The sequence below is a fragment of the Parambassis ranga genome, chromosome 8 (assembly GCF_900634625.1).
Source record: "Parambassis ranga chromosome 8, fParRan2.1, whole genome shotgun sequence".
Taxonomy (NCBI): Eukaryota; Metazoa; Chordata; class Actinopteri; family Ambassidae; genus Parambassis; species Parambassis ranga.
In genome coordinates, this window is record NC_041029.1 from 17,267,208 (window position 1) to 17,292,665 (window position 25,458).

Sequence of the window (25,458 nt, forward strand, 5' to 3'; positions counted from 1 at the left end):
GTGCTTTTGGCTCTGACCTGATGTGCTGCCTCACACAGAGGGTGTTATGTCTTTAGAACCTCTTCATCCGCGGCAGATTTCCATCTCTGCTTCACATGTGAGTTCATATTTCATGCAGAATTTCTCCTGGATCCTAAAACTGCAGTCTGAAAGCGAAGCGAAGTTTTTCCTGTTCGCTTGATTCAGCCGAAGTAAAAATCAAAGAAAGCGCTCGGCGCGCCAGCAGAGCGCGTCCACGGCGTGTCCGTGTTCCGTGCGACAGGTCGTGTCCTTCTTTTTGTTTCTTTAATCGTTTTTAACGTCTAGGACTATAAGCGAAGTTTTTTCGCTTAGAAATTCGCGCGACACTTCGGGCGAATTCCCTTTGTTTTAGTGAGTTTAAGGCGCGATTACTTCATTCTGACAGATTACACGTGAATTATAGACATTATTTCTAATCCTTATTATTTCTGTAGCACTGCTCAGTGTAAACAGAGAGAGATTAAAAGTTAGCGGGAGCCACGGCTGGTTTATAGAAACTCATTCTGTTTGATGTCTGTGTCTAATCCGGTTATTTAATCTATATAATCTGAATCAATAAATTTTTTTAAATATTTGTTACCTGCCATTTCTCCATCGTCCAGACCTCTCCGTCTTCGTCCTCGCCGGACACCGGAGTCCCCAGCGTGCCGAACACCTGCACGAACACGACCACCAGCAGCAGCACCGCGAACTTCAGAGCTTCCATCGTCAGGATGAGAGCGGCTACAGACGGTCAGGAGAACCCTCCCTGATCTGGACGCATACAGAGGCGAACTAACCTGGACCCCCTTCAAAGGAAACCTTTGTTTTCTGCACTTTGATCAGAAGTGAAGGTCTCTGCTGGCTCTTATAACCCCCCCCCCTCCTCCTCCTCCTCTTCCTCCTCCTCCTCCTCCTCTTCGTCCTCTTCCTCCTCCTCCTCCTCTTCGTCCTCCTCCTCCTCCTCCTCCCAGCTTCCTCTTATCAAAGTGAGTATTTTCTGTCTCATGCGGTTGAGTAAACACCTTCTCTGTGTCAGACGTAGTTCTGGTTTACTCCTGTTCTTCATCACATTGAGGTGAGGATGAGACTGACTGACATATGTTTTAACCCTTAAAGCTGGGAGCAGATCAGCATCATGTTTCGTGTCACCTTCCCCCCAGTGAAAGGTGATTTTCAGGCCCTGATGCTTCACAGGTGGGTGGAGCAGACTGTAGACTTTGAATGGTGCCCCCCCCCCCCCAACCCTGACCTTAACCCTTTCAGCAAGAATCCAGATCTTCTTCCTTGCTGTCAGACTTGGTGCTATATTTCTATGGAAATATTGATTTTATTTGATTTATGAGCAAACCAGTGTTTCATCAAATATTCAATGTTCCAGCTATTGAACCGTTTGTGGTCTCCTACATGTTCCTCTTTAAAATACTGAACTTCAACAATCTAATTTCAAAGGACCAATCAATTTATTTATCAAATAACAGACAGTGACAGTGTTTATGATGTTGCAGGGACCATCGCTCAGAGACCCAGTGCGCCGCTCGGGCGTATCTGTCTTCAGATAACAGCCGCCCGGGGACCAGGCTCACCACGTCTTAACCTTTTCTGAGCTTCTCCAAAGAACACAGACCCCGCTCCTTCTGGAGCGCCGGGAGTCAAAGCTAAGACAGAGTGGATAACATAATTCACACAAAGTTGGATCAAACCCAGCGAGAGGAGCCCGGCCTGCATATGTCAGACAGATAATGATGGACCTCAAGTGCCGAGTGAGACCTCCACTTGTGCCCTTATTTATTACTCCTGTCATCTGACGCTGCTGTGACACTTGTGAAGGTGCTGAGACGGCTCAGAGTAAAGTGTGACTCACGTAACGTTTTTAAAGCTCATCATGTGACCTGTAGTGTGTCCTGTCCTGTCGATCTGCATCATTATTCTCATCAGTGGTTTTTATACAGTCCGTTCTCTGGGTCCAGGTCAGACCTTCACTAGTATCAATCAATTTCACGTCTGACCTGTCATTTATGCATCAGCCTCTTTCTGAGCTAATGACAGATATTCCTGTTCTACACATTGTTTGGATTGTGGCATCTCAAAAAGTGACAACCTGCAATCAGCCTCTTTTCAATCAGGACCTATTGACAATGGAAGCAGGAGCATGAGTCTGTCTCACTGTGGTTCACCAGGTCATTTACACTGTTAGTGTGTGTGAGCTTTTTTTATTTTCCAGATTTATAGATAGATGTGTGTTATTGGATTAAAATAACTACGCACAACACAGGTTGTGCACTCTGTGTTCAGTGGTGGAGGAAGTACTGAAGCTCGGTACTAGTTAGCTCACTGAGCCAGAGCACCGGCATCATGACTGAGGCTCATTATAGAAACACAGCTGCAGCGTGACACCACCTCCATGCAGAGTCTGACCTCACATCAGTCCAGCACTGTGTTCATCACATGGAACAAGGAACTACAGACACTGGAGACATGTAGTGGAGGAGAGGTAACAGGAGGGCAGGTAACAGCAGGGTTGTCCAATAATCGGAAGGTTGGTGGTTCGATCCCGGCTCTGCCCTAGTAGCATGGTTGTGTGCCCTTGGGCAAGGCACTTTACCCACATTGCCTCCAGTGCACTCACGGCTGTATGGATGTGTCCATAGTCCGTAGGTGCACGTTGGCACCCACATCTTCCCTGGGGAGCTGTGCATCTGTAGTTTACCACTGCCACTGTGTGAATGTGGTGTGAATGAATAATGCATCTGTAAAGCGTTTTTGAGTGTCCCAGAAAAGCGCTATATACGGTAAGTTCGATGTGTTATTATTATTATTATTATTAAGTATGCACTATTATTTTGCTTAAGTAAAGTATAAATACATAAAAATTACTTAAATAGAGTAACAAAGTACAAATACTTAGTTACTTTCCACCACTGTGTATTTTTGCTAGCGGGAGCTAGCGGCTAAGCCATCAACACAAACAGACCGATGTGCAGCTAGTCATCTACATAAAAGTTTATAGCTGCAGCAGTTTGGCTCAAATGAGCTACTTTGACAGAACAAGGCTCCATGTTCCTTGCTGAGCCATGTCTGCATCCATGCTGCAGCAATACACACCATGTGTATACAGACATTGTGCTCTATTATTGTAAAATCTCAACAACCCCGAGCTCAGAAAAACATCTGAGGACCACAGGTGTGGATCTGTGTACCAGGTGCTGCTGCTTGTATCGGCGAGCAGCTGCGCGGCCTGTGGGAGCTCCCATGATGCTGCACGTCATGCTTTGACTTCTTTGTTCTGGTGTGTTGGACCAGAAAGACAACAGCGAGATGAAAAGAAGAAGCTTTGACAGCAGAAAATGGCCTCCAAATTATACATAATTACACGTAACATATAATCTGGGGTGATGTGAATAAAAATGAGGAGTCGACTTCTTCCTGGACTCGCTGTTTGCAGCATGAGTGCAGAGAGAATGTGAGTTTGAAGGATCGATTCCTTCACCCAGACCTGGGCCGCACGCAGACCGCCTGCGTCGGTGTGACGCCGGGCGGCTGCACGCTTCACCGGACACACTCACCACCTAATTACCCCAGTTATCTTCAACCATTCTACCATGATGGCATGACTCACATAATTGTAGAAATGAATGTTCATACGATGACGTGAAAGAGGAGGAGGCCACATGCAACAGAAACAGTGTGATGGCTTTTATTTTGTATTTGCTGTCTTACTTTGAAAGAATTCTTCTTCCTGTGTCCAACATCAACCCCTGATGGTTCTATACAGTGTCGTCAGCACGTTGTGGTTCTGTCCAGATGTGTAGTGAGAAGTTCTAGAGCCTATAAAAGTGCTCGCAATGTATCCCACAATGCATCAGGACGAGTAGTGTCCAACCTGTGGTCACTACATGATCAACATGAACGGTCATCCACCGAGCAGGAGAACAGGAACCTGTGTCCCTGCAGCTTCCGGTCAGTGCTTCTGTTAACCCCCTCCCATCCTCGCCAACATGTCTGACGTTCAGATACGACCACAGGTGGGCGCCAGATACAACCAAAGTCGACTTTTCCCAAGTGTAGAGATGCAGCTTTGGATTTGAAGACTCAGACCCCACAGCAGGTCTGGGTGTGGCCCCTTGTTCTTGCTACAGAACCTGTCCAGCTCTCTGCTCCTCTTGCTCGGTGGTCGTCAGTATCGATGCCTCCTGCTCCACAGCTCCAGACACTTCCAGCTTCTCCTCTTTGACACTAAAGCTCTCAGATCAGAACAGAGTGGAGCTCTGCTGCATCGACTCTCATGTGGAACATATCGCTCTCTGCATTTATCGACTGTGCCCGGAGCAGGAAGGACTAGAGAATCCATGTAGATTCAGATTTGGAGTATGGATTCTCTCCGGATGTGACTTGCTTCTTGGAAGAAGGATTCTGAGAAGATTCTTATCTTTGTGTGTGTCTTGGTTCGTCTCTTATTACTGTCCCCTGCTGAGGTCTGATATGAGGCTTCATCATCAGGGGAGCAGTTTCTGCCAAACAAAATAGGAGGCATCACTCAGACTGCCAGCAGGTCCTCCAGGGACGAGCCAAGCCGACACACAGCACGTTTTTAAGAGTCAGTAATTGGCATCCTAAACATGTCTGGCATGAAAACATATATATATATATATATATATATATATGTATATATATATATATATATACATATACATATGTATATATATATATATATATACATATGTATATGTATATATATATATATAAATGAGATGCGGCTGGTGATGTGTGAGGCCGCCTGGTGTCAGGCTGCCGGCCGCAGAGCCGATCAGCTTCATGTGTCTGATCAGACTCCCCTCACCTCCCTGCTCCTCCCGCCTGACCTCAGTGTCGCTCTGAACACACACACGAGGCCTCGGCACAAAAAGCTGCACCTTGTGATTTAGGACCATTTAAAAAAACCTTTTTTTTTAACCCCATGTGCCACAAGATGTGTGAGACGCTTCTCTCCAGTTTGTGTCGGTCTGACAGTCAGAGAGTTTTATCTGAACAGTTTCATTAAATGTTTTCTTGTCGATTTACCTTTAAATCTTTGTTTTTATAACACCCAGGACGCAGAACAAATGAATGGACGTTTGTTACTTTGTTTTTAATGCCGGCGCTGTGGCCTGAGAGAGGTCCCAGCAGAGGTCGTCTGTTCGCATAAATCCTGCCGGTCTGCAGCTCTGCGGTGTGTGGGCTGCTGACTTTGTACACGGCTAAACGTGGATCTGATCTTCATCAGATCCAGGATGAGGTGATGAAGAGGAAATATGAACTCTGAGGTAGTGTACAAGAAAAACTTCAACACATCCTCACAGAGAAGAGAAATGCCACAATGATTGATCAGCTGCATCAGGAGGTCGTTCGAGGTTCGATGGGCGAACCGTGACTCGGTTTAAGGTCACACAGGCCGAGGAGCTGGCTGAAGATGGTGCTTTGTACCATCACGATGAACGTGTAGCAAAGAAGATAAGATAAAACTTTATTAATCCCGAAGGAAATTCATGTGCCAGAGGTATCAAGTTACATTAAATGCAGTTAAGTACAGAGTATAAGTGTCACTATAATCCAATCAGAGTACAGTATGAGCACAATATATGATGCATGGATACAAATATGGAGATATAAGGTGCTAAGTAAACATACATAGAGACCAGTGGAGGGAATGACAGTGATGCCATGATCATTAGCTCCTCTCCTACAGAAAGGGGAGGAGTTATACAGTCTGATGGCCACTGGCAGGAAGGACCTCCTGTGGCGTTCTGTGCTGCTCCTCGGTAGTCTCAGTCCACCGCTGGACGTGCTCCTGTAGGACAGCAGTGTGTCCTGCAGGGGGTGAGACGTGTTGTTACCAATACTGAGGAGTTTCCTCAGCATCCTCCTCTCCATCACCTCCACCACAGACTCCAGCTCCACTCCCAGGACCGAGCCAGCCTTCCTGATGAGCTTGTTGAGTCTGTTGGTGTCGGCCGTAATTCAACAGTCTGGACTGGAGAATTACACACAGTGTGTTTACAGTGAGTGAAGTGTTGACTTCATGATGTGTCTTCCTCTGAGGACGGGCTGACAAAGCGCTGCCCTCCTCTGTGTCTCAGTCCCAAACCTGAGCTGCTTTTCATTTGATTCCTTCATGCAAATGTGCCTGAAGCTGTGTAAACAGCTTTAAATCAGACGGATGTGTTTTGACTCTGAGTTACTGTGTGTGGTCAGAAACGCAGCTCTGTGCTTACAGGTGCATCAAACAGACGGACTGCGGGCCGGAGGAGCTGGTTCTCAGGCCACACAGCTGCAACAACAGCAGCAGACAGGTTCTTTATGAGCTCAGCCCGTGGCACAGAATCCACATCACATTCATCTCCTCCATACGTTCCAGGTCTGAGGCTGAATCCCTCCCTGCTGAGCAGCATCCCTGCAGGTGATGAACACTGCTCGTAAAAACGCCTGGATGTTCACTTTATAATTAGACTGTTCAATCATTTGCTGCAGAGGTGTTTGCCCTGCTGTGTGTGTGTGTGTGTAGCATGTGATGCATGGACAGTTTGTATAGGATTCCCCTGCCCGTCCCCTCGTCGATGCTTTTTACGGCGCCTTTGCTGCGTCTTATTTGCACAGTGAGTTTCTGTTTTCTCATTTTCCTGACTTGGAATCACTGCAGAGAAACGAGTGTTGCTCTGGTTTTGCTAATCGCCCTCAGTGCTGCTCAGAGTTACTGTTGATGCTGCAGAGCAGCCAGAATAAATGAAAAAGTAATTACCTGCATCTTTCTTCTCAGCTGCAGGCAGCACTGACTGTACGATGATCCACTGAACCCGTGCTGAAACTTAAAGGACTGTTGTTGGAGGAACTTCAGATATTTGTGAGGTGAAGCTTTTGTTCATGCTAACTTTCATTTGGAGCACTGTGTGGTCGTGGTGTGGAAGCTCTGGTTGGACGGTGTCTGTCTTTCTTCTTTTTGGCTCTTTGCACTGATTGCTCCACAAAAAAAATCTAATTTATCAAAACACCCTTTGAACTGTGAAGCTGTGAAGACACACGTCACACCTGACGATCACAACAACCTAAAAACACACACTTTGACCAGACAACACATCGTTCATACACACAAATTCTTTCTTTGGTTTCTAACTGTGTTGAATGGCCTAACGCTTCATATCTTTGACCCACGTCGCCATCTGCTGGTGAAGAGCCTCCATGACATGTTTAGTTCACAGTCTGTATGTAACCTTCCCATAACATGTCATGCTCACATTAACTTCTAACCACTCACACACAATCATGATTTATTATAATCAATAAGGTCAAACGTTCATTGAACAATTAACACTTGACGTGGACGAGATTAAAGGTCCACAGAACTTCATGCTTATGAGGGATTATCTGTTCATCATTCATTTTTCCAAGCTAAGCTAAGTTTAGCTCTGTTAGCTACATCACTTGAATCTGCATAATGTAGCATAAAACCTAAAACGTACAAAACACAAGCCTGTCAGTGTTAAATCGGCCCCAGAGATGCAGCAGACGTTATACCTTAGCTGAGCAACATGTGTTCAGATTATAGCTGACGTCCACTCAACACTCAGATCATTGTAATAATGCTGCCAAGCCAGAAAACTCAGTTAGCCATCTAGAAGTAATATGACTGTCCCTCATCATGTTGCTCATAGGCTTAGCTTATTATTGTTGTCCTATTAGCATCTAATAAGCCCTCCATTAGCTACCTGGCTAATGTTAGCAAATACCTAGGCCCAAGACAAGTCATGAGTCAGAGACGATCTTTAAGTGTCATTACAATCCCTCACATATCAGCAGGAAACAAACTATTCATGTGAATTTCTTTTCAAATTCTCTTAAAGCCACTCCTGAGTCCTGGAGGCTGGATTCAAGTATCTCTGAACTCACATGTAGACACACTGACACCTCGAACACAGGGTGAATGTGGTGTGGAAGGTTAGGGTTAGATACTGTGGAAGTATATAAAGGTTACCTACACGCTGACATGATACAGAGCACATATTTACTCGTATGTATGTTTTCACTCAGAGAAAAAGGGGGACTCTCTACACACACACCCTTACAGAGAGTTAGGGAGGATGTTTACATTACTGGAGCCCTTTTTGTGGTGAAGGTGGACGTAAGATAAATCATCCAACATAGGAGGGAAACAGAGTGTTTCACAGTCATAAATAACATCATTATAATAAGTAGGTGTGGATAAAAGGGCAACATGTCCCAATATGGGAATACCAACGAGGGTCTTGAAGAACTGTTTATCTATTATGCAAATGTACCTCAACTTTCAATAAAACAAGCCTGTGTCCAGGGAGGGGCAGAACACGTATGGACGGGAGTGAAGCAGACTGAAAGGCCTGTGTTCACTAGGTGTTCTCCCTTTTGCAAAAGGCGAAACTACAAAACCCAGGGTCTTTCACTCAATGTTCTGAATACAGGAGACGGAATCTGACAATCCGGGGTGACCAGGGAAGGTCACGACAATACACCGCACCTCTGTTAGAGTCAGGGACCTGGGCAGCACAGACGGCTGCTTCTCTGTCGCCGTGGACAGCACAGAGTCCACAGCACTGTTCCTTCCACCCGAGCCGACAGCCGCCGCCCTCTCCTCTCACCATATTTGTGCTCAGAGATTTTACATCCTCATAACTTTCACAATCCAAAATGAAGCCCCCGAATAACAGGAACCCAGGCCGAGCTGCGGGTCAGACCAGAGACCAGCGGCACCTGGACTCTGCACTGTAATAAGAGTCTGTGAGTTAACATGTGGGTTCAGATGAACACTTTAATCTAAACCACGTAATGCAACATGACAGCGTTCATCAGGAGCACACGGGAAGAATTACTGGACGTTTGGCTCAGTTATCGTTGGAGCACGTCACCTCATATCAGCCTTATGTCATCATGTAGGTTATTCTTCATTAAAATGTGATGTACAGTACAGTACATGTACAGTAACAGCAACAAATCCTCCAATCAAACCATGTTATTGATCTGCAGCGTCTCACAGATGATGCAGGTAGCATAGCATTGTTAGCCAACGTTTTATTAAACGGAAATCTGCAGTGAACAGAAAATAATACACATCATACAGAGAAAGTCCACATGTAGCTATATGAAGAATATGTCATCTAACCAACATATGATTTCCTATGAGTTATTCTATGTCATGTGTTGATGGCTCTAAAACAGGGACCTTGTCCTGTAGCAGGAACGGCTTCTATTGCCGATACAATCGAATCAATTGTCCTTTAGCCGGAGGCCAGGCTGTCCGGCGAACCTCAAGAAATCCATTCTGACGTGTTTCCTGCTGGCAGAGCGGCATGGAAGAAAACACGAGCCGCTCTCTGAGCGGAGATGAAACCCGAACTGTCAATCAAATATCTGAGAGCTCAGTACACAGAATGTAATACAGCACATAATGACATCAGGACACAGCAGCTGTGTGAGAGCACACGGGTCAGGAGGAGAGCCCGGCTTCTGGATGATGGAGAGCTCACATCCAAGCTGTAAATCAGCAACCACATCACAATCTGCGCTCTACTGTGTATGAGCTACACTGTGATATTAACAACATGATGTTGGTGATGTGTGTCTGTGCCCTTTAAACATGCCCTTAATCTGATCACATGAGTCTGCAGTCAACATGAAGGAAGTTTCTTTTTTGCATGCAGTGTGTGTGTGTCTGTGTGTGTCTGTGTGTGTGTGTGTGTCTGTGTGTGTCTGTGTGTGTGTGTGTCTGTGTCTGTGTGTGTCTGTGTGTGTGTGTCTGTGTGTGTCTGTGTGTGTGTGTGTGTCTGTGTGTGTCTGTGTGTCTGTGTGTGTGTGTCTGTGTGCGTCTGTGTGTCTGTGTGTGTGTGTCTGTGTGTGTCTGCGTGTGTGTGTGTGTGTGTGTGTGTGTGTGTGTGTGTGTGTGTGTCTGTGTGTGCGTGTGTGTGTGTCTGTGTGTGTGTGTGTCTGTCTGTGTCTGTGTGTATGTGTGTCTGTGTGTGTGTCTGTGTGTGTCTGTGTGTGTTTGTTTGTGTGTGTGTCTGTGTGTGCGTGTGTGTGTGTCTGTGTGTGTGTGTCTGTGTGTGTGTGCCCTCACAGAGTGGTTGTGGAGTGCCTTGTTGTGAGTGTGCGCAGGCGGTGAGCCTGTGTGTGAGACTGTTTGTGTGTGAGGCTGCGTACAGCGTGTCGATACCTGGCGGACATCAGGTTGTACAGTAAGGGGTTAATGGCGGCGCTGAGGTAGAAGAGCACAGAGGACACGAGGTTAAAGTACTGAGACAGATAGTACAGGAAGTACAAGTGTGTGTCAGGGCGTGTGTGTGTGATGTTGTGTGTGGCATCAGGCGGGTCGGCGGGCGGAGGTTCATACGCCTGTGTGGGTTGTTGTGTGTTGTTGTTGTTCGGCCAGTTCTTCATGCTCTCGGTGCTGATGTGTGTGTGTGTGTTGTCTGCCAGTCCTTCCAGTTGTGAGTCGTTTTGTGTGACTGTGTGTGCTTTATGTCTGTCGGCTCCACTGCCCAGAGAAAGAGAGAATATGGTCCGACCCACATGAAAAGGGAGCCAGCACAGGACGAAGGCCAGGACGATGACTCCTGGAGGACAAAGGACAAAAACAACACAGGACACATGAAACTGATCACTCATCAGAATAGATGAAAACCAAGCAGCAGCCTCCGGGGCTCAGACCTGAAGCCCATGCGGAAGTGTCAAACGTGTAATTCATGCCGCAGCCACTAGGGGCTGGCTCCAGCAGCGAGTCATTTCCCATAGACTCCCATGTTAAAATGGCCGACTTCACAGCAGAAATGAACATGTTTCCAGCCTGGTACAAAAAACCATTCTGGTCTCAGATGATAGGTTCTCTTCTAGTGTCAGTTGTACTGGGGTGAATTTTTTTTACAACACACTCGTTTTGATTATATTCGGATTTAAAATTACTTAAAATTAATCTCTTTAATGCCGACAACGAGCCACTAGCTCCACTTTGAATTAACTTGGTGATCATTAGTGTGTAAACATGTGTGTGTTTTTCTCACCCAGCATTTTGACGGTGTGTCGGTGACTCTGGTCTCTGCGGCTGTTCTTTGGGCGGAGCCACAGCGTCCGTCCAATCAGGCTGTACACCAGCGCCAGGATGCAAAGCGGAACCAGGAAGTAGAAGTTGGAGAGGATCATCATGGCCGACAGCAGGCCGGAGGTGACGGCGTAGTGGGTGCAGCGGCACTCTCTCATGTCAGCGTCTCGTCCATGGCCTCCATCGACACCCTCTGCTCTTCCTCCTCCTTCGTCTTCCTTCTTCTTGTTTCTCTGCGCTCCTTTAAAGTCCTCCTTCTCTTCTTCATCCTCTCCCTCATTTGCACCACCCTTCATTTCCCCGCCCTCTCCGTCTTTCCTTTCGTTTAGTTCGGTTTCTTCTTTGTCTCCAAACCATCTGAACGCCTCAACTCTTTCGCTCCATTCCTTCGTCCCGTCTTCTCCCAGACTTCCATCCATCAGCACCACCCTCCCTCTCTCCTCTCCACCTGTTAAGAACCCTCCTTGTTCTCCTGCCCAGCTACTCCACCCTCCAACCTCCTCCCTCCACTGGCTAAGCCCGAGTTCCTCTCCTCCGACTTCTTCCACACCGACCATGATCAACACCGGTGCGGCGCTGATGGCCGCACCCAGCCAGAGGCAGCCGATGACGGTCCTGGTTCTGCGCCGCGTCACCACCGTCTTGGCTGTGATCGGCCAGCAGACCGCAAGGTACCGCTCCAGGGAGAGGAAGGTGATGTGCAGGATGGTGCAGAAGGTGCAGCACTCTGAGAGGAACATGGTCAGTTTACAGACGAGGTCTCCTAAAAGCCAGGGCCGGGGCCTCCAGAGCTGGGAGAGGGAGTACCATTAATAACCATTAATAACTGTTAATAACTGTTAATAACCATTAATAACCATTAATAACCGTTAATAACTGTTAATAACCATTAATAACCATTAATAACCGTTAATAACTGTTAATAACCATTAATAATTAGCCTTCATGATTCCTGGAGTGAAATGTTATCAGCTCATTGAATGGCCGGTGTCATTGGTCATTGTTTTGTGTGTGTACCTTGTAGAGATCCAGAGGCAGCAGGAGGAGAATCAGCAGATCGCTGACGGCCATGCTGCTCAGGTACAGGTAGGTGGAGCTTCTCATGTGTGGGCGGAGCCAAACCACCAGAATGGTTAGTATGTTTCCCATCAGGCCAAACAGCATGAGTGGAATGTAAAGTACAGTCACACACACTGGAAGAAAAACACAGATATATTCAAACAAAGACGTTTACAGCTTCACTTTTCTGAAATATATCGTTCATCATTATCATTACGACTGTTTGGGCACCACCTAGTTCAATCAGTCCAAACATGGGTTCCTCCCAGGAGCAGTCCTGCTCAGGGCAGTCCTCCAAGAAACCACAGCTGCTGTCTTCACATCCGCTGCCTATATCTGCTACATCCATGAGATCCATGAAGACGCAGGCTTGGGTTGGACGGGGTGAGGAGGAGAGCGGTGTGTCCCCGGGTTACGGGGCGCAGAGGTGACGCACACTGATGGATTTCCTATGACGCTCGATGAGAACTGGAGGGCGCGGTCAAGGTGCTGTCTGCTCAAAACAAATAATAAAAAAACAACACAAGTTTACAGAGCATCACTTCTGCATGTGCATAAACACTCACAATGTGAGTAAAAATGTGCATGGAGTGTGTGTGAGTGCAGTTAGAATTAGGATTAGCAGATTAATATGTATATCTAATACATATATAATCTAATATATATGTATATATAATCTAATATAATCTAAAGCTGAAAAATCCTACAGCTAATACTCCAGATGATGGAGATTTAACTTCACTAGTTTTTCTAAAACAAATCACTTAAACAAAATTTCTTCCTAAAAATGTGCATTGATGTTTACTGCTAGAAATAAATTCCATTCAGATTCACAAAAACAAAACAAAAATATGAGATTAGTTCTAAGATAATGTACTCACTGAGTGAAAAGACCCTCCGAGTCTGATGTGTCTCTGCGGTGGACACACACTTGGCTTTGGCCATGACTTACACACCTATGATCTCCCTCTGTCTCTCGCTCTCGCTCTGTTTTCACTCTCTCTCTTACAGTACACCCCCCCTCTCTCTTACTATTTGCTCTGTACAGCACTAACATGTTTTATATCATGGGATCAACTTGTTCTTTATTCTTTTTAATGAATAATCAAATTTTCTTACAAATCTGCAAGATCAAGATGAAACATCCGTTTCTGCAATATAAATATATGAATATATAAATGTTTTTACTTTTATCAAGTGGGTGCAGGATTGCGTTTTATGGTAATCAATACAAAAACAAATGTTTGATTACGTTAAGATAATTGTTTTAAAGCAGATTATCTGAATAAACTGTAGTTGCAAGCAAGGTAGCACAGCGCCCCCCTGTGGTCAGGGCTCCAGCTTCTTCCCAAAACTCACACATACACTGATTTAATGTGCAATACTACATATCTGAATGGACAATACACAGCATGTGCAGTATATTTAAACCTAAAACATATATGTGCAATATTTTTTTCCATACTGTATATAGACCATATTTATATTCTCAGGACTGTGCACTAACTTCTGTGTTTATATTGTAATTTTTTTAAATATCTTATTTAATCTCTCTTTTTCAATATCTTTTATACATCTCTTTTTATACTTTGCTTTTTTGCACTGAAACTGGTTGACAGCTTTAATCTCATTGTACTTGTGTATAGTGACAATAAAAGGCATTCTATCTATCTATCTATCTATCTATCTATCTATCTATCTATCTATCTATCTATCTATCTATCTATCTATCTATCTATCTATCTATCTATCTATCTATCTATCTATGTGTTATCTTCAGCTGAACAGAGGAGGCCGCTATAGTGCGCATGTTAAGCGGATGAAAAGCAGTAGAAGAAGAATTTCCAAAACACCACAGAAGAAGACGAACTTTGGTCGCAACTCCTCCGAGCAGCAGAAACCTAAAATGGCTTTGAGGGCTGCTTTGAGAAGCAAGTGCGTCGTATCAGGTCAGACGTTTATTTTCACTCCAGAGAGATTCATGCTTTTTATTCCAGGCATCGTCTTTAATGTTTTCTTTTATATTCATTTGTAGCCGCGCAGTTAGCTTTAGCTAACTACCAGCTGTAGAAACTGGAGGAAAGGTCGCAGGGTAGCTCTGTCTGTAACCTACATTAGCTAGTCCATAGCACGGCTAGCATGCTAGTTTATTGATAATTAATAATTCTTTTAAATGCACAAACATGCTAGCAAGACATATATTAGCTGGTTCATCCTTTAAAAGTGTTGACTGTCGATTATTTCCATGTTTCATATAATGTGCTGCTGACAGCCTCCACAGCTCACTGTTAAAAAAGTGTGTGATTTGGTGTTTCCCTGCAGGTCTTTTGTCCTCCTCCAGCCGACATGCCTGTGTGTCTCCTGTCCTCAGAGCTCAGCAGAGGAACAACTCCACCTCCTCCAAGATCAAAGTGGATTTTGACCAGAGCTCGGGTGAAGAGTTCATCTCTGTCTCTGTGTTTCTGTGTGTGGATGCCACAAAATGTCCTTGTTCTGTCATTAAGACGGAGGAGGTTCTGGTATATAACGTCTTGCTGTCTTTGTCTCTGTAGGCGTAGCAGTGATGCACATGCAGAGTCCTCCGGTCAACAGCCTCAGCTTGGAGTTCCTCACGGAGCTCTGCATCAATGTGGAGAAGCTGGAAATGGATAAAAGCTGCAGAGGCCTGATCATCACTTCGGTACAGTTTAGTCCAAACGGTGGAACCTGTGTGTGACAGTTCATATTTACAGCTGTACGTTTCCATCCAGAACCAGCCCAAGGTGTTCTCAGCCGGGCTGGACATCATGGAGATGTATGGGAAGAGTCCAGAGCGCTGCGGTGAGTTCTGGAAAGCCGTCCAGGAGATGTGGTTGAAGCTCTATGGCTCCAACCTCGTCACTATAGCAGCTATCAGTGTAAGTTCCCTCACACAAGGGTAGAAATAACACAACAATAAAGAACCAACACTGAGCTCTCCTCTTCACTCCCTGCTCAGGGTTCCAGTCCCGCTGGCGGCTGCCTGATGTCTATGACATGTGACTACAGGATCATGGCAGATAACCCTCGTTACAGCATCGGCCTCAATGAGACGCAGCTTGGAATCGTTGCTCCTTTCTGGTGAGGAGTGAGACGACACCTGAGACGACGATGACGTTTAATAATCACCGCTGTTGTCTGCAGGTTTAAGGACACTATGGTGAACACAGTGGGCCACCGGACCACAGAGCTGGCCCTGGAGTTGGGTATGCTCTACAGCCCCGCAGAGGCCCTGAAGATCGGACTGGTGGACCAGCTGGTACCTGAAGATCAGGTCCTCACCACAGCCACGCAGATCATGACCAAGTGGTTGGCTATTCCAGGTATTAAGTCACCACAGACTGGTTTCAGATGTAAAGAAGCGCCTCTAAAAACCTTTTGTTCATCTGCTGACTTCACAGAACACGCCAGGCAGATCACCAAGTCCATGATGAGGAAGCCGACCATCGACAAGCTAACGGCTAACCGAGAGGCCGACATAAACAACTTCGTCAGCTTCATCACCAAAGATTCCATTCAGAAGTCGCTGCGCATGTATCTGGAGATGCTGAAAAAGAGAAAGGCCTGAAGGAGAGCGGGGAAACACACGAAGAGAAACACGTGCATTAAAGTAAAAACACAGTTTTACCAAGATCTCACAGATCCAACATGTCCAGCCTCCAACACAAACGACTCTCATAGCATTTACCCCCCAACCTTATACATTTAGTAAATGACTGTGTAGTTCCAGGTGAATAATTATTTATGATGTCTGTACATGGAGCCATCCTCCCTGCTGGCTTTGAGTAAACAGAAGCACGAGCACTTGCTCAGCAGCAATCAGACGGCCGCTGTGTGTTTGGTCCTCACACCTCCTCCCTGTAGCGGCCATGTCTAGTTTACATTTGCCAGGCCACAGGTGAACTGTTTGGGGGAGGAGCTTAGCGACTTGTTGATAGTCGTCACACAGGTCCTTATCACAAGTGCCTGCTCTTACTGTACTCCCAAATAACAGTGAATATATATAACTTTAGCCCACGGTGGCACAGACCTTTTGTTTGTCTGCTTTTCTGCGTTAAATCTCATTTAACTGTGAACTTTCAGAATAAACGGGTGGGATTATATCAGCCGAGTGTTTGATTCATTGTCACATTCGATGGTAAACAAACTATTTTTTTTATTTTATTTTGTTTTTAATGTCCTTGTGGTTGAGTAGCCCACTGAATGACATGTGAAGAATGCAGACTGAGCCTGGACGTCTGTGGAAACCTCGGTATCGTGAGTCAGGCAGCAGGAGCCCGACCGCTCAGCCTCACCTCCACTGGGTAATGGTCACTGACAGCCAAGGCCTGAGAGAAGTAAGAGAGAATCATTGATTTTCTGTAGCATAAATATTTGAGGTGACCTGCTTAAAGACTTGTTTTTACCAGACTGTGGCTCAGACCCAGATCCAACATGTAGTCATAAACTTCTGCGCTGCCGGGCTCCACTCCCTTCATCATGTCAGTAGTCACAACAATCCTGCAGATTTAGGAATACGAGTTGAAATGAGATGTTTGTGTATGTGTGGAAGCATAAATCTGCCTGTGTGTGTCTACCTGTCATAAGGGCAATTTGTGTGTGTCACTGTGGTGTCAGCCTCATCCGGAATCAGCCAGTGGAAGCTCTTGTCAGTGAAGAGGCGAATCTGCTGCCAGTCGCTGCCCGACACGTATTTACAGCCCGCGTTGAAGTCGCCCAGCAGCACGATGTCCTGCAGGAAGAACGAGCGCCTCATATCTGGGCTTTTTTAAAACTTACTGTGCATGGAAAGCCTAAGGCAGGATGAGACCGCACCCCTTCCCACCAGAGTGTGTATATTAGGAAAGCCTAAGGCAGGATGAGACCGCACCCCTTCCCACCAGTGTGTATATTAGGAAAGCCTAAGGCAGGATGAGACCGCACCCCTTCCCACCAGAGTGTGTATATTAGGAAAGCCTAAGGCTGGAATTGGCCTTAGGCTTTCTGCATATGCACAGGGAAAGCCTAAAGGCCAAAGGCAGGAAACACACACTCTCCTACCTAATGCTCTCTGTCCTTAGGCATGTGATAGTATACATCCCTGCCTTAGTCTTTTTAACTCTACACGTGGAAAGCCTCAGGGGGGTAGAGCACACCTATCTACCTTAGCTGTGCCACGTGTGCAAGGAAAGCACATACATGTACTCCTCCCTACCTTAGGCTTTTTCACATAAACATGTGAAAAAGCCTAAGGCAGATGGAGATTCACTTTTTATTTTACTTTTCACTAAATAACTGATGATGTTTGCGTGTATTCACGGTGGTCTTCCAGCGAGTGCGGACATCTGTCACCACATCATAGAGAGCTGCCACTTCCTCCACAGCGAAGTCTGGAGACGTGTGCTGTGGGATCAGAGTGAAGTTCTTCACCGCTGGAAAACAGGAAGGAGTGAACGGTAATGTAACCTGCGACCGAAGCTCCAAAGTGTTTTTTGTTCCAAGTCATACCAGTATCTTTGGAGGAGAACATGACAACAAACGGCTCTCTGCTGAAGGTGTCTGTGCCACAGGCCTCACAGCCGTCATCGTAGGTGTAGTTTTTAGCCACAGACACAGTCTGCTCCCTGGGCAAGAAAGACACCACTTCACATGTTAGACTTTTTCTGTCATTAATATGCTATTGACCAGTTTTGTGTGTAGGTTTGCCTCTTGATGTACCTGTACAGGAAGAGGTATCTCTCTTTATAGTAGCTGCGACCCAGAGGCTCACTAATGATGTACCCGAACTGAGGAGAATCCCTGAGGAAACCAGAAGCATCACTGTTTAGCAAACATGTAAAATATTTCACAGAACTGACGTTTTGTTTGTGTGTGTGTGCTGTATTGACATAGTCCTTCTAACTTGTTGACGTGTTCCATGAGTTTTTTGGTTGCTGAGAGGTCACTGTCTCTCACTTCCTGGATCAGAATGATGTCATAGCGATGCACAATCTGAAACACAGAATCAATTACTGCACATTTATTTTTATGATAATTTTCTTTATTTTTAATTCACATTCTGGCAGCTTCTGTACATCCTCTGTGTTTGTTACAAACATCAATAAACAGAGAAACAACAGACCGTGCTGATGATGTTCATCAGAGTGCCGTTGGACGCTTTCTTGTCCCCAAAGGATTTGATGTTGAAGGCTCCCAGCAGCAGGGAGGTGGACAGATGCAGCGGGGCCAAAAGGAGGGCCAGCGTACACACCGAGCGATGCATCCTGAGCCAAACACGTCGAAAAGTGACACATCCACATTTTATTAGATGTGCAGGTTAGAGTTACATTGAAGTCATGGGACCGTGAGAGTCTCCCCTCGCCTCACCTCAGCGTGGGACTCAGAACAGCTGCTACACACCTGGTGACAGGATCTCTACTCCTGCTGTTTATCTGACCGTAAGCTTATTTAACTTGTTGCTTTTTGTGGCAGCTTCATTCATGTTGGTAAAAATATGACTGTCCCAGGGCGACACATTATCCTGTCACCCAGGTTACATTAGAGCTGTTGTGTGGAGGAGGTTGTCGGACAAAGATTATTAAATACTGTTGCCTGCTACAGTTTGTAAGACCACTGCCTGGGCGTGGTGTGCATTTTATGAAAAATGAAATAACGAATGGGTTTCTAGTAGAATGATTTGTAGTAAAGAAGGTGCATATTTACCTGCTTCTGTGTGTTGCTGCAGGGAAAGAGTCTTTTGTATTCAGAGCACAGAGGCTTTGCTTGTGTTAATCCCCAGAGGCTGCACTAGCAGGACCACTGATAGCGTCTCTGTTTTTTTTGGGGGGGGGGGGTTTATATTTACCTGCATGTACATGTGACTGCATCAGGCTGGGGAGGTGTGCCTTGGAAGGGGGTCATGTTTTCGGGGTTAAATAGGGCAACAGGTGATATAAATACATGAAAGCAAATATCCAAAATAACTGGTTCAGTTTTTATTTTATTTTATTTTATTTTATTTTATTTTATTTTATTTTATTTTATTTTATTTTATTTTATTTTATTTAATTTTGTTATTTATTTTTATCCTTTGTCCGGTAGGTGGCGGTAGAGGAACAACATCTACTGACTTCCTGCTGAGACGAGAAGAAAAACGCCTTATGCGTGACGTCACCCGCGGAGCCGCGACAAACAGGAAGAAAACATCCAGCTGTTAGCGAAGCAGGCAGCAGCGCTCTGGCTAACGTAGCATTAGCACAGTAATGAAACGGCGGTGAGAGCCAGGGGATAAACCTGCTGTTTTATCATGCTTAGTCCGGAGTAACGACGGCACCGACTGATACAAGAGGAATTTATCTCTGTTTGACTTTCTTCCGGTCCGAGTGTTGAAACAAGGTGCGTTAGCTTAGCCGCAGAGCGTTAGCTGCGGCGTTAGCCTGGGGTTAGCTAAATAGCAGGCAGCTGTTATAAGTTAGTTGTAAGAGCAGAGTTTGGGAGTTCACCGCGGTTTTATGTGTTGTTTTGTGTCTGTTTGTCTTATTGTTATTGTCGGAGTAAATGCGGTGTCATCTGCGCACTAAAAGGGGTGTTGCTGAAGAAGTTGTTGAAGGTTTGGTTTCATATTTCTGTCAACAACAGAAGATAATGTATCAATAGAAGCATATCACGCAGTAACAGACTGAAGCTTGAACTCAGCTCGACCCCTGACAGGGTGTTCACCGTGTTTTATCTCTTTTTCCAGAGAAGAATATTCTGCACATGTTAATATCATCATCTCTTGCTTTGCATTGATCAAATGTTTAATCCAGTCAATCAATAAGATATTAATACATTTTGAGTATTGCTGCTAGTTTGAACCATGGGTACTTGTCAAAATGGGTGATTGAGTATTAATTGTTTGTTTTATATATACATGTGTCTGCTGTTATAATAATGTGTTTAAAGCACATAGTCTCAAAAACAGCTCATTTCTTTTGGGTATTCGGAGTTTATCTGTTTACAGTTAGGACATGTGGAATATGCAGGATGCAGGTAGTTATTCTCTTGTTCGTTCTTTGGACTTGTTTCATAATGCCATGATGGTTATGGTCACCCTGGTTACTGTTTACAGTCAGCTCTGTATTGTAAACAAACTCCCTAGCTAACAGTTGCTGGGTTAGCGGTGCCCATAACAAGAGCTCACATATCTGGGAATCAGGGAAAACACTTCTACCCTGGATATGTTCAAATACTCTACAGTAATGTGTGCAGGAGACACTCGTAGCCTCCTTTAACTCACACAAAAAATGAATGCCAGCTTTTATCTGAGCTAGTGGACATTACGTTCTCGTACTTCCTAATTGTTGACACCACACCACCTTTTTTTAGATTCTTACCGAACCTTTCTGTGCTCTGTTGCTTCCTGCAGGTGTGAATGAGTGACGTGGTGCCTCCCACAGCTCTCAGTGAAGTCCAGCTCCGCTTCCTCTGCCACGATGACATAGAGAATGTCAAGCTGCTCTGCGGTGATTGGTTCCCAATCGAGTAAGAGAGATCGATTTCAGTGTGTTATTATCGGACACATCGGGTATTTGAACTTTCCCAAACATGTTTGCCAACCTGTCTGACGTCTGACCACAGGTACCCAGACTCATGGTATCAAGACATAACGTCCAACAAGAAGTTCTTCTCCCTCGCTGCCACCTTCAGAGGCGGCATCGTGGGAATGATTGTGGCCGAAATCAAAAGCCGGACCAAAGTACACAAAGAGGTATGATGTCTGACACGTAACAGAATTCTTTGAAGACGGTGCTGCTGAGTGTGTTGGCGTCAGCTGCTGTATGAGGATGTCAGAAGTAGATCACTGTCGCAGGCTGTTTTTAGTGCGCTAATTAGACAAACCACATGACCCTGACTGTGTGACTTATTAGTCAGAAGTAGAAAGAAAGCAGATAACTGAGTGATGAAGATGAGAAGAAATGTTCATGCACACTCCTGATTTGAATGTGACACACATGTAAATGTGATTCTGTGACTCGTGCTGTGCAAGATTTAACTTCTATATAAAGAAACAAAGCAGACACCAGCAGGTTGAAATGATGAAATGAGTTTATTGGAGTGATCTGGTGTCTGTAATCTGCTCCTCTCACTTTAGGCCGTAGTTTTTATAAGCTGTTGACTCTGTACTTTCCTTTGGCAGCAGATTTGCATTTGGGGCTCAGCCTTCCCTGTGATTACTTTGCTTAGACAAACATTAACACTTGGCTTGCTGGGGGATCAAATCCAGAGCATGTTGACAGTGTGTTTATTCCAGAAGCTGCTGTGGATAGCAACATTTGATGCTATGACGTGTATTTTAATTCTCAACCTTTTTTTCTTTGTGTGTGTGTGTGTGTGTGTGTTAGGATGGAGACATCCTGGCCTCCAGTTTTCCTGTGGACACACAGGTAGCCTACATCCTCAGCCTGGGAGTGGTCAAAGAGTTCAGGAAACACGGCATCGGTAATGAATGCTCTCTCTCTCACAAACACACATGTGATTTGCATAACTCATGGAAAATAAAGGCCTGATACGTCTGAGTCATTACTCACAACTAAACCTCAATAACACCTGCTTATGAATCACAGATGAGAATGTTTGCATTTTCAATCGCTGTCCATATATTTGTGTACAGATCAGGCCTTAACTTGACGCAGAAGTTCTTTTCATCTTCTCTTATCTCATCATCTGGAGCTACACCTGCTGTTTACCTGACGGGTCTTTAAAACCTGTCTGTCTGTGTGTGTGCGGTGCAGTGGGGGGGGCCGTATGAGGGGGTCTGCACACACGTTTCTTTTGAAGTTTAAAAAGTCCGGTCCGAAACGAACTTTGTTCTTGTTCTCGTCACCTCGGGAACACGAGGAGTATGGAACAAGCTCTGCGCAGAACATCCGTGTTCTTCCCCCTCTTCTTCTTCTTCTTCTTCATTTCCGGCAGATTGTCTCGTTTTCAAACGTACACACACACACATTGGGGGTCCCGCCCTTCACTGCCTCTGATTGGTTTAGACCACGACGTGAGCCTGATGTGTGTCTGTGTCCGGGAGACTTTTAAGAGTCGCTGTGAATGTGTTTCCCTCTAACAGCTGGCCGCACCGGTGCCACCTCAGATATTTTTTGGTTGCACCATTGAGAAATCAGGCCCTGGCTGTTGAACCCAGAACGCATCATTTAAATTGTATTATGAAGCCAACTGTGTATCTAAACACAAATTATGAACAAAATGAAACTTCAGACTGTAGACTTCAGACTACTTTTGACCTAATTTGAGTCTTAAAGATTCATCATCTGCTGTCAAACTGTCATGAATAATTGATCACACACAGAGGGTGCAGCGCCTCTGTGGCCTTATCTCCTGTTTGCTGGCTCTCTGTTGCAGTTTTCCTATTGACGCACCAAGCTGAGTAAACATGTAGCCTGACCTCCTACACGCTTTTTTTTTTTTTTTACCATCCAGGCTCCCTACTGCTGGACAGTTTGAAGGAGCACATCTCAACGACCGCCCAGGATCACTGTAAGGCCATCTACCTGCACGTTCTCACCACCAACAACACTGCCATCCACTTCTACGAGAACAGGGACTTCAGGCAGCACCACTACCTGCCCTACTATTACTCCATACGAGGCGTCCTCAAAGACGGATTCACATACGTGCTCTACATCAATGGAGGACATCCGCCGTGGACAATATTATATCCTTTTTGTGGTGGAAGCAACAAAAGACAAGTACCCAAGCTAACGTTAGCTAGCTCACCAAAATACTCTTTTGAGCTGGGATGTGTCCACAGTGTGGATTTAGCAGACAAATGTGTTTAACTGTTGTTTTTATCAGCTGGTTTGTGAGCGTGCACGTGAAGTTTTCCTTCACTTCCTGTCCCACTGACTACATCCAGCACATCGGGTCGACCCTGGCCAGCCTGAGCCCCTGCTCCCTTCCTCAGAGGCTGTACCGACAGGCCCAGTCTCTGCTGCGCTCTCTGCTCCCCTGGTCCAACATCGCCTCCAAGACCGGCATTCAGTACAGCAGAACGATGTGACACAACACGGTGGGTGCAGCAGATGGCTGTGACTGTGTTTCTGTCTCACATTTGTCCATCGCTGGATGTTTGACTCCCCCCCCCCTCTTTCTTGTATTTTTCAGGATTGATCCGATCCTTGTCAGTCTTCCCCTGTGCACACCGAGATGTACACGCACACTCAGTCCCTTACAGCTTTCTGCACTGTGTGTATGACACACTAGGACTCAGAATGTCACTCTCCATCACACACACACACACACACACAGGATTCGGATTTGCAGGGTTCTCATTAAAAGTGCAATGTTGTGTTTAAGCACCACATGATTTCTTTTAGTTCTTCTGTTCCTGTACAAACCCCTGTATACACTATATGTATCACATAGTTACTCTAACCAGCAGTTACTCTGTCATCGGGCGGTGTCAGAGAACCTGCACCATGTATGTCCACTCAGACACGCTAACACAGGTGGAAGTTTAGGCGTCACACACACACACACGCACTGGGAGCCGTACAGAGACTAAAGGTTCAGTCCTGCCTATCGTTCCGCGTCCCCTCATCCTGTCCACTACTGTCAGAGACTATGTATGCTGTTTGTATATTATATATACTAAGCTAATATATAAATTTCTCTTGATATGTATGTCTGTTATATGCTGTTATATTAGTAGGGTTAGTTGGGAGATGATGCATCCTTGTCCCCTTTTCTGAGTCCATCCCACTTTGTAAAATAGACCCTCATGAACAAAATCAGCTTGATTGGCCTTTAAATCAGCTAAAGGGTTAAAAATAAAGCTAATTATACACGAGAATCTCTGAGACACAATGTGGATGTAGCCACACGTAGCGTCCTCTGCGTTGTGTCCCAGTGCTGTCTGTCTGTGTATAATTGCTTGTACTGGTCTTGAAAGGCTGCAGCCCTGTTTGCATTTGCTCTATGGCTGTAAAGTTGCTGCTAATGTAGAGACATGTGTGTGTGTCTGTCCAGATTTTAAAGCCCAGATTAAATTTAAATTTTATGTCAGCCTATAGAAGGATAGAAGGAGGTAATGTTCCCAAACAGCATCCGCCTTGCGTGCCTGCGTGCGTGCAGGTGAGTCTGATCTGTGTGTCTATATATCATGTGGGCACAGGGGGTCAGAAGCTAGCACCTAGCAAGTGCCAAACGGTGGCGAGACCTGTCCACGATTCGTCAAAGAGCAACGCTGCAGTTTTATTGCATTTTGTTGCACTTTACAATGCAGTCAGTGAACAAAGCTTAGATTTTATATATATATATATATATATATGACATAGCACTGGAAGGAGGCAGCGTCTGTGAGGAAAGGTGAACACATCTCACCTGAGGTGACGAGAAGGAAAACATCCTGCATTGTATATGCAATTAATTAGTTTGATTTGAAGTGATTGTAAAGGCTGAGTCGGTCTGAGCGCCCCCTGCTGTAGGATTATATTTTACACTGTTAAGACATTTTCATTGTGATTGTCATGTTCTGTTGTCATAAACTTGAGCCTTGTTTTCATTCCTGACACGTTGTGGTTTCGCCTGTTTGTGATGTTTTTTCATGTCGGTAACAAGCCCGGTAACCTCGGTTACGGTGTGTGTTACACAGGTGTGTGTCTGTGTGTGTGTAGTTATTGACTGTTCAATCAGAATCAGAAGTACTTTATTTATCCCCGAGGGGAAATTCTTTTTTTGTTACAGACGAATAGAAATCAAAGATAAATTGAACGTTTTTAGTTTGATTGAGACAGGCAGGAAGGACTTCCTGTGTCTCTCAGTGGTGCATCATGGGAGTCGGAGTCTGTTGCTGAACGAGCTCCTGTAGCTGGTCAGCACAGTGTGGAGCGGGTGAGAGGGACAGTCCAGTATGGTCTTTACTTTGGACCACGTCCTCCTCTGACACACCTCTGTCAGAGAGTCCAGGTCCTCTCCCACAACATGGCCGCCTTCCTGATGGTTCTGTTGAGTCTGTTGATGTCCCTCACCCTCAGACTGCTGCCCCAGCAGACACCAGCACACATGATGGTCCCCACAGACTCAGAGGACATCCTCAGCATCCGTAGAGAAGATTGAAGCAAGGCGTCTGGACTTGTAGAGTTTTCTAGAAGACGTTTCGCTGCTCATCCAAGCAGCTTCATCAGTTCTAACTGTTTGGTGGGAAACATGGTTTATATGTGGTTACAGACCTGTGTGGGTGGGTCTGGGTAAAACTTAAAAAACTTACAAACAATAGCACTAAATGTTTCCATACTTACCTGTGATGTTCTGGCTGACTGGGCCAGGTGAGTCTA

At 45.4% G+C, this 25,458-nt stretch overlaps 4 protein-coding genes across 4 annotated transcripts; 2 read left to right on the forward strand and 2 right to left on the reverse strand.

The window, feature by feature from the left end:
• Positions 1 to 10,113: 10,113 nt before the first annotated feature.
• Positions 10,114 to 12,512, reverse strand: LOC114440006 (growth hormone secretagogue receptor type 1-like). Its single transcript, XM_028412224.1, has 5 exons — positions 12,389 to 12,512; positions 12,113 to 12,288; positions 11,058 to 11,886; positions 10,524 to 10,613; positions 10,114 to 10,313 (listed from the first exon to the last, which is right to left on the reverse strand). Exons 1-5 carry the CDS (start codon positions 12,510 to 12,512, stop codon positions 10,114 to 10,116), a joined length of 1,419 nt encoding a protein of 472 aa, XP_028268025.1.
• Positions 12,513 to 13,997: 1,485 nt separating this feature from the next.
• Positions 13,998 to 16,278, forward strand: eci1 (enoyl-CoA delta isomerase 1). The gene is made up of 7 exons (XM_028412894.1): positions 13,998 to 14,103; positions 14,477 to 14,587; positions 14,707 to 14,834; positions 14,905 to 15,051; positions 15,132 to 15,253; positions 15,317 to 15,495; positions 15,574 to 16,278. The coding sequence occupies exons 1-7, from the start codon at positions 14,061 to 14,063 to the stop codon at positions 15,738 to 15,740; spliced, it is 897 nt and encodes a 298-aa protein (XP_028268695.1). The 5' UTR covers positions 13,998 to 14,060; the 3' UTR covers positions 15,741 to 16,278.
• A 28-nt stretch (positions 16,279 to 16,306) lies between these two features.
• dnase1 (deoxyribonuclease I) lies at positions 16,307 to 18,960 on the reverse strand. Its single transcript, XM_028412902.1, has 9 exons — positions 18,854 to 18,960; positions 18,273 to 18,414; positions 18,054 to 18,142; positions 17,870 to 17,950; positions 17,660 to 17,775; positions 17,471 to 17,583; positions 16,750 to 16,904; positions 16,579 to 16,672; positions 16,307 to 16,500 (listed from the first exon to the last, which is right to left on the reverse strand). The coding sequence occupies exons 2-9, from the start codon at positions 18,411 to 18,413 to the stop codon at positions 16,435 to 16,437; spliced, it is 855 nt and encodes a 284-aa protein (XP_028268703.1). The 5' UTR covers position 18,414; positions 18,854 to 18,960; the 3' UTR covers positions 16,307 to 16,434.
• A 344-nt stretch (positions 18,961 to 19,304) lies between these two features.
• naa60 (N-alpha-acetyltransferase 60, NatF catalytic subunit) lies at positions 19,305 to 24,693 on the forward strand. Its single transcript, XM_028412906.1, has 7 exons — positions 19,305 to 19,525; positions 20,538 to 20,653; positions 20,750 to 20,879; positions 21,514 to 21,610; positions 22,604 to 22,838; positions 23,027 to 23,192; positions 23,288 to 24,693. The coding sequence occupies exons 2-6, from the start codon at positions 20,544 to 20,546 to the stop codon at positions 23,181 to 23,183; spliced, it is 729 nt and encodes a 242-aa protein (XP_028268707.1). The 5' UTR covers positions 19,305 to 19,525; positions 20,538 to 20,543; the 3' UTR covers positions 23,184 to 23,192; positions 23,288 to 24,693.
• Positions 24,694 to 25,458: the final 765 nt, after the last annotated feature.

Coding starts and splice junctions, on each gene's coding strand:
- LOC114440006 (XM_028412224.1), bottom strand. CDS start 12,512: ATGGATCTCATGGATGTAGCAGATATAGGCAGCGGATGTGAAGACAGC. Junction 12,289..12,388: donor GTTTGGACTGATTGAACTAG/GTGGTGCCCAAA, acceptor TTTTTCTTCCAG/TGTGTGTGACTGTACTTTAC. Junction 10,314..10,523: donor TCTGGGCAGTGGAGCCGACA/GACATAAAGCAC, acceptor CACACTTGTACT/TCCTGTACTATCTGTCTCAG.
- eci1 (XM_028412894.1), top strand. CDS start 14,061: ATGGCTTTGAGGGCTGCTTTGAGAAGCAAGTGCGTCGTATCAG. Junction 14,104..14,476: donor AAGCAAGTGCGTCGTATCAG/GTCAGACGTTTA, acceptor GTTTCCCTGCAG/GTCTTTTGTCCTCCTCCAGC. Junction 15,496..15,573: donor CAAGTGGTTGGCTATTCCAG/GTATTAAGTCAC, acceptor CTGACTTCACAG/AACACGCCAGGCAGATCACC.
- dnase1 (XM_028412902.1), bottom strand. CDS start 18,413: ATGCATCGCTCGGTGTGTACGCTGGCCCTCCTTTTGGCCCCGCTGCAT. Junction 16,905..17,470: donor GCACTCGCTGGAAGACCACC/GTGAATACACGC, acceptor TTCTTCCTGCAG/GACATCGTGCTGCTGGGCGA. Junction 16,501..16,578: donor TGGGTCTGAGCCACAGTCTG/GTAAAAACAAGT, acceptor TACTTCTCTCAG/GCCTTGGCTGTCAGTGACCA.
- naa60 (XM_028412906.1), top strand. CDS start 20,544: ATGAGTGACGTGGTGCCTCCCACAGCTCTCAGTGAAGTCCAGCTCCGC. Junction 21,611..22,603: donor GTTCAGGAAACACGGCATCG/GTAATGAATGCT, acceptor TTTACCATCCAG/GCTCCCTACTGCTGGACAGT. Junction 22,839..23,026: donor CATCCGCCGTGGACAATATT/ATATCCTTTTTG, acceptor TTCCTGTCCCAC/TGACTACATCCAGCACATCG.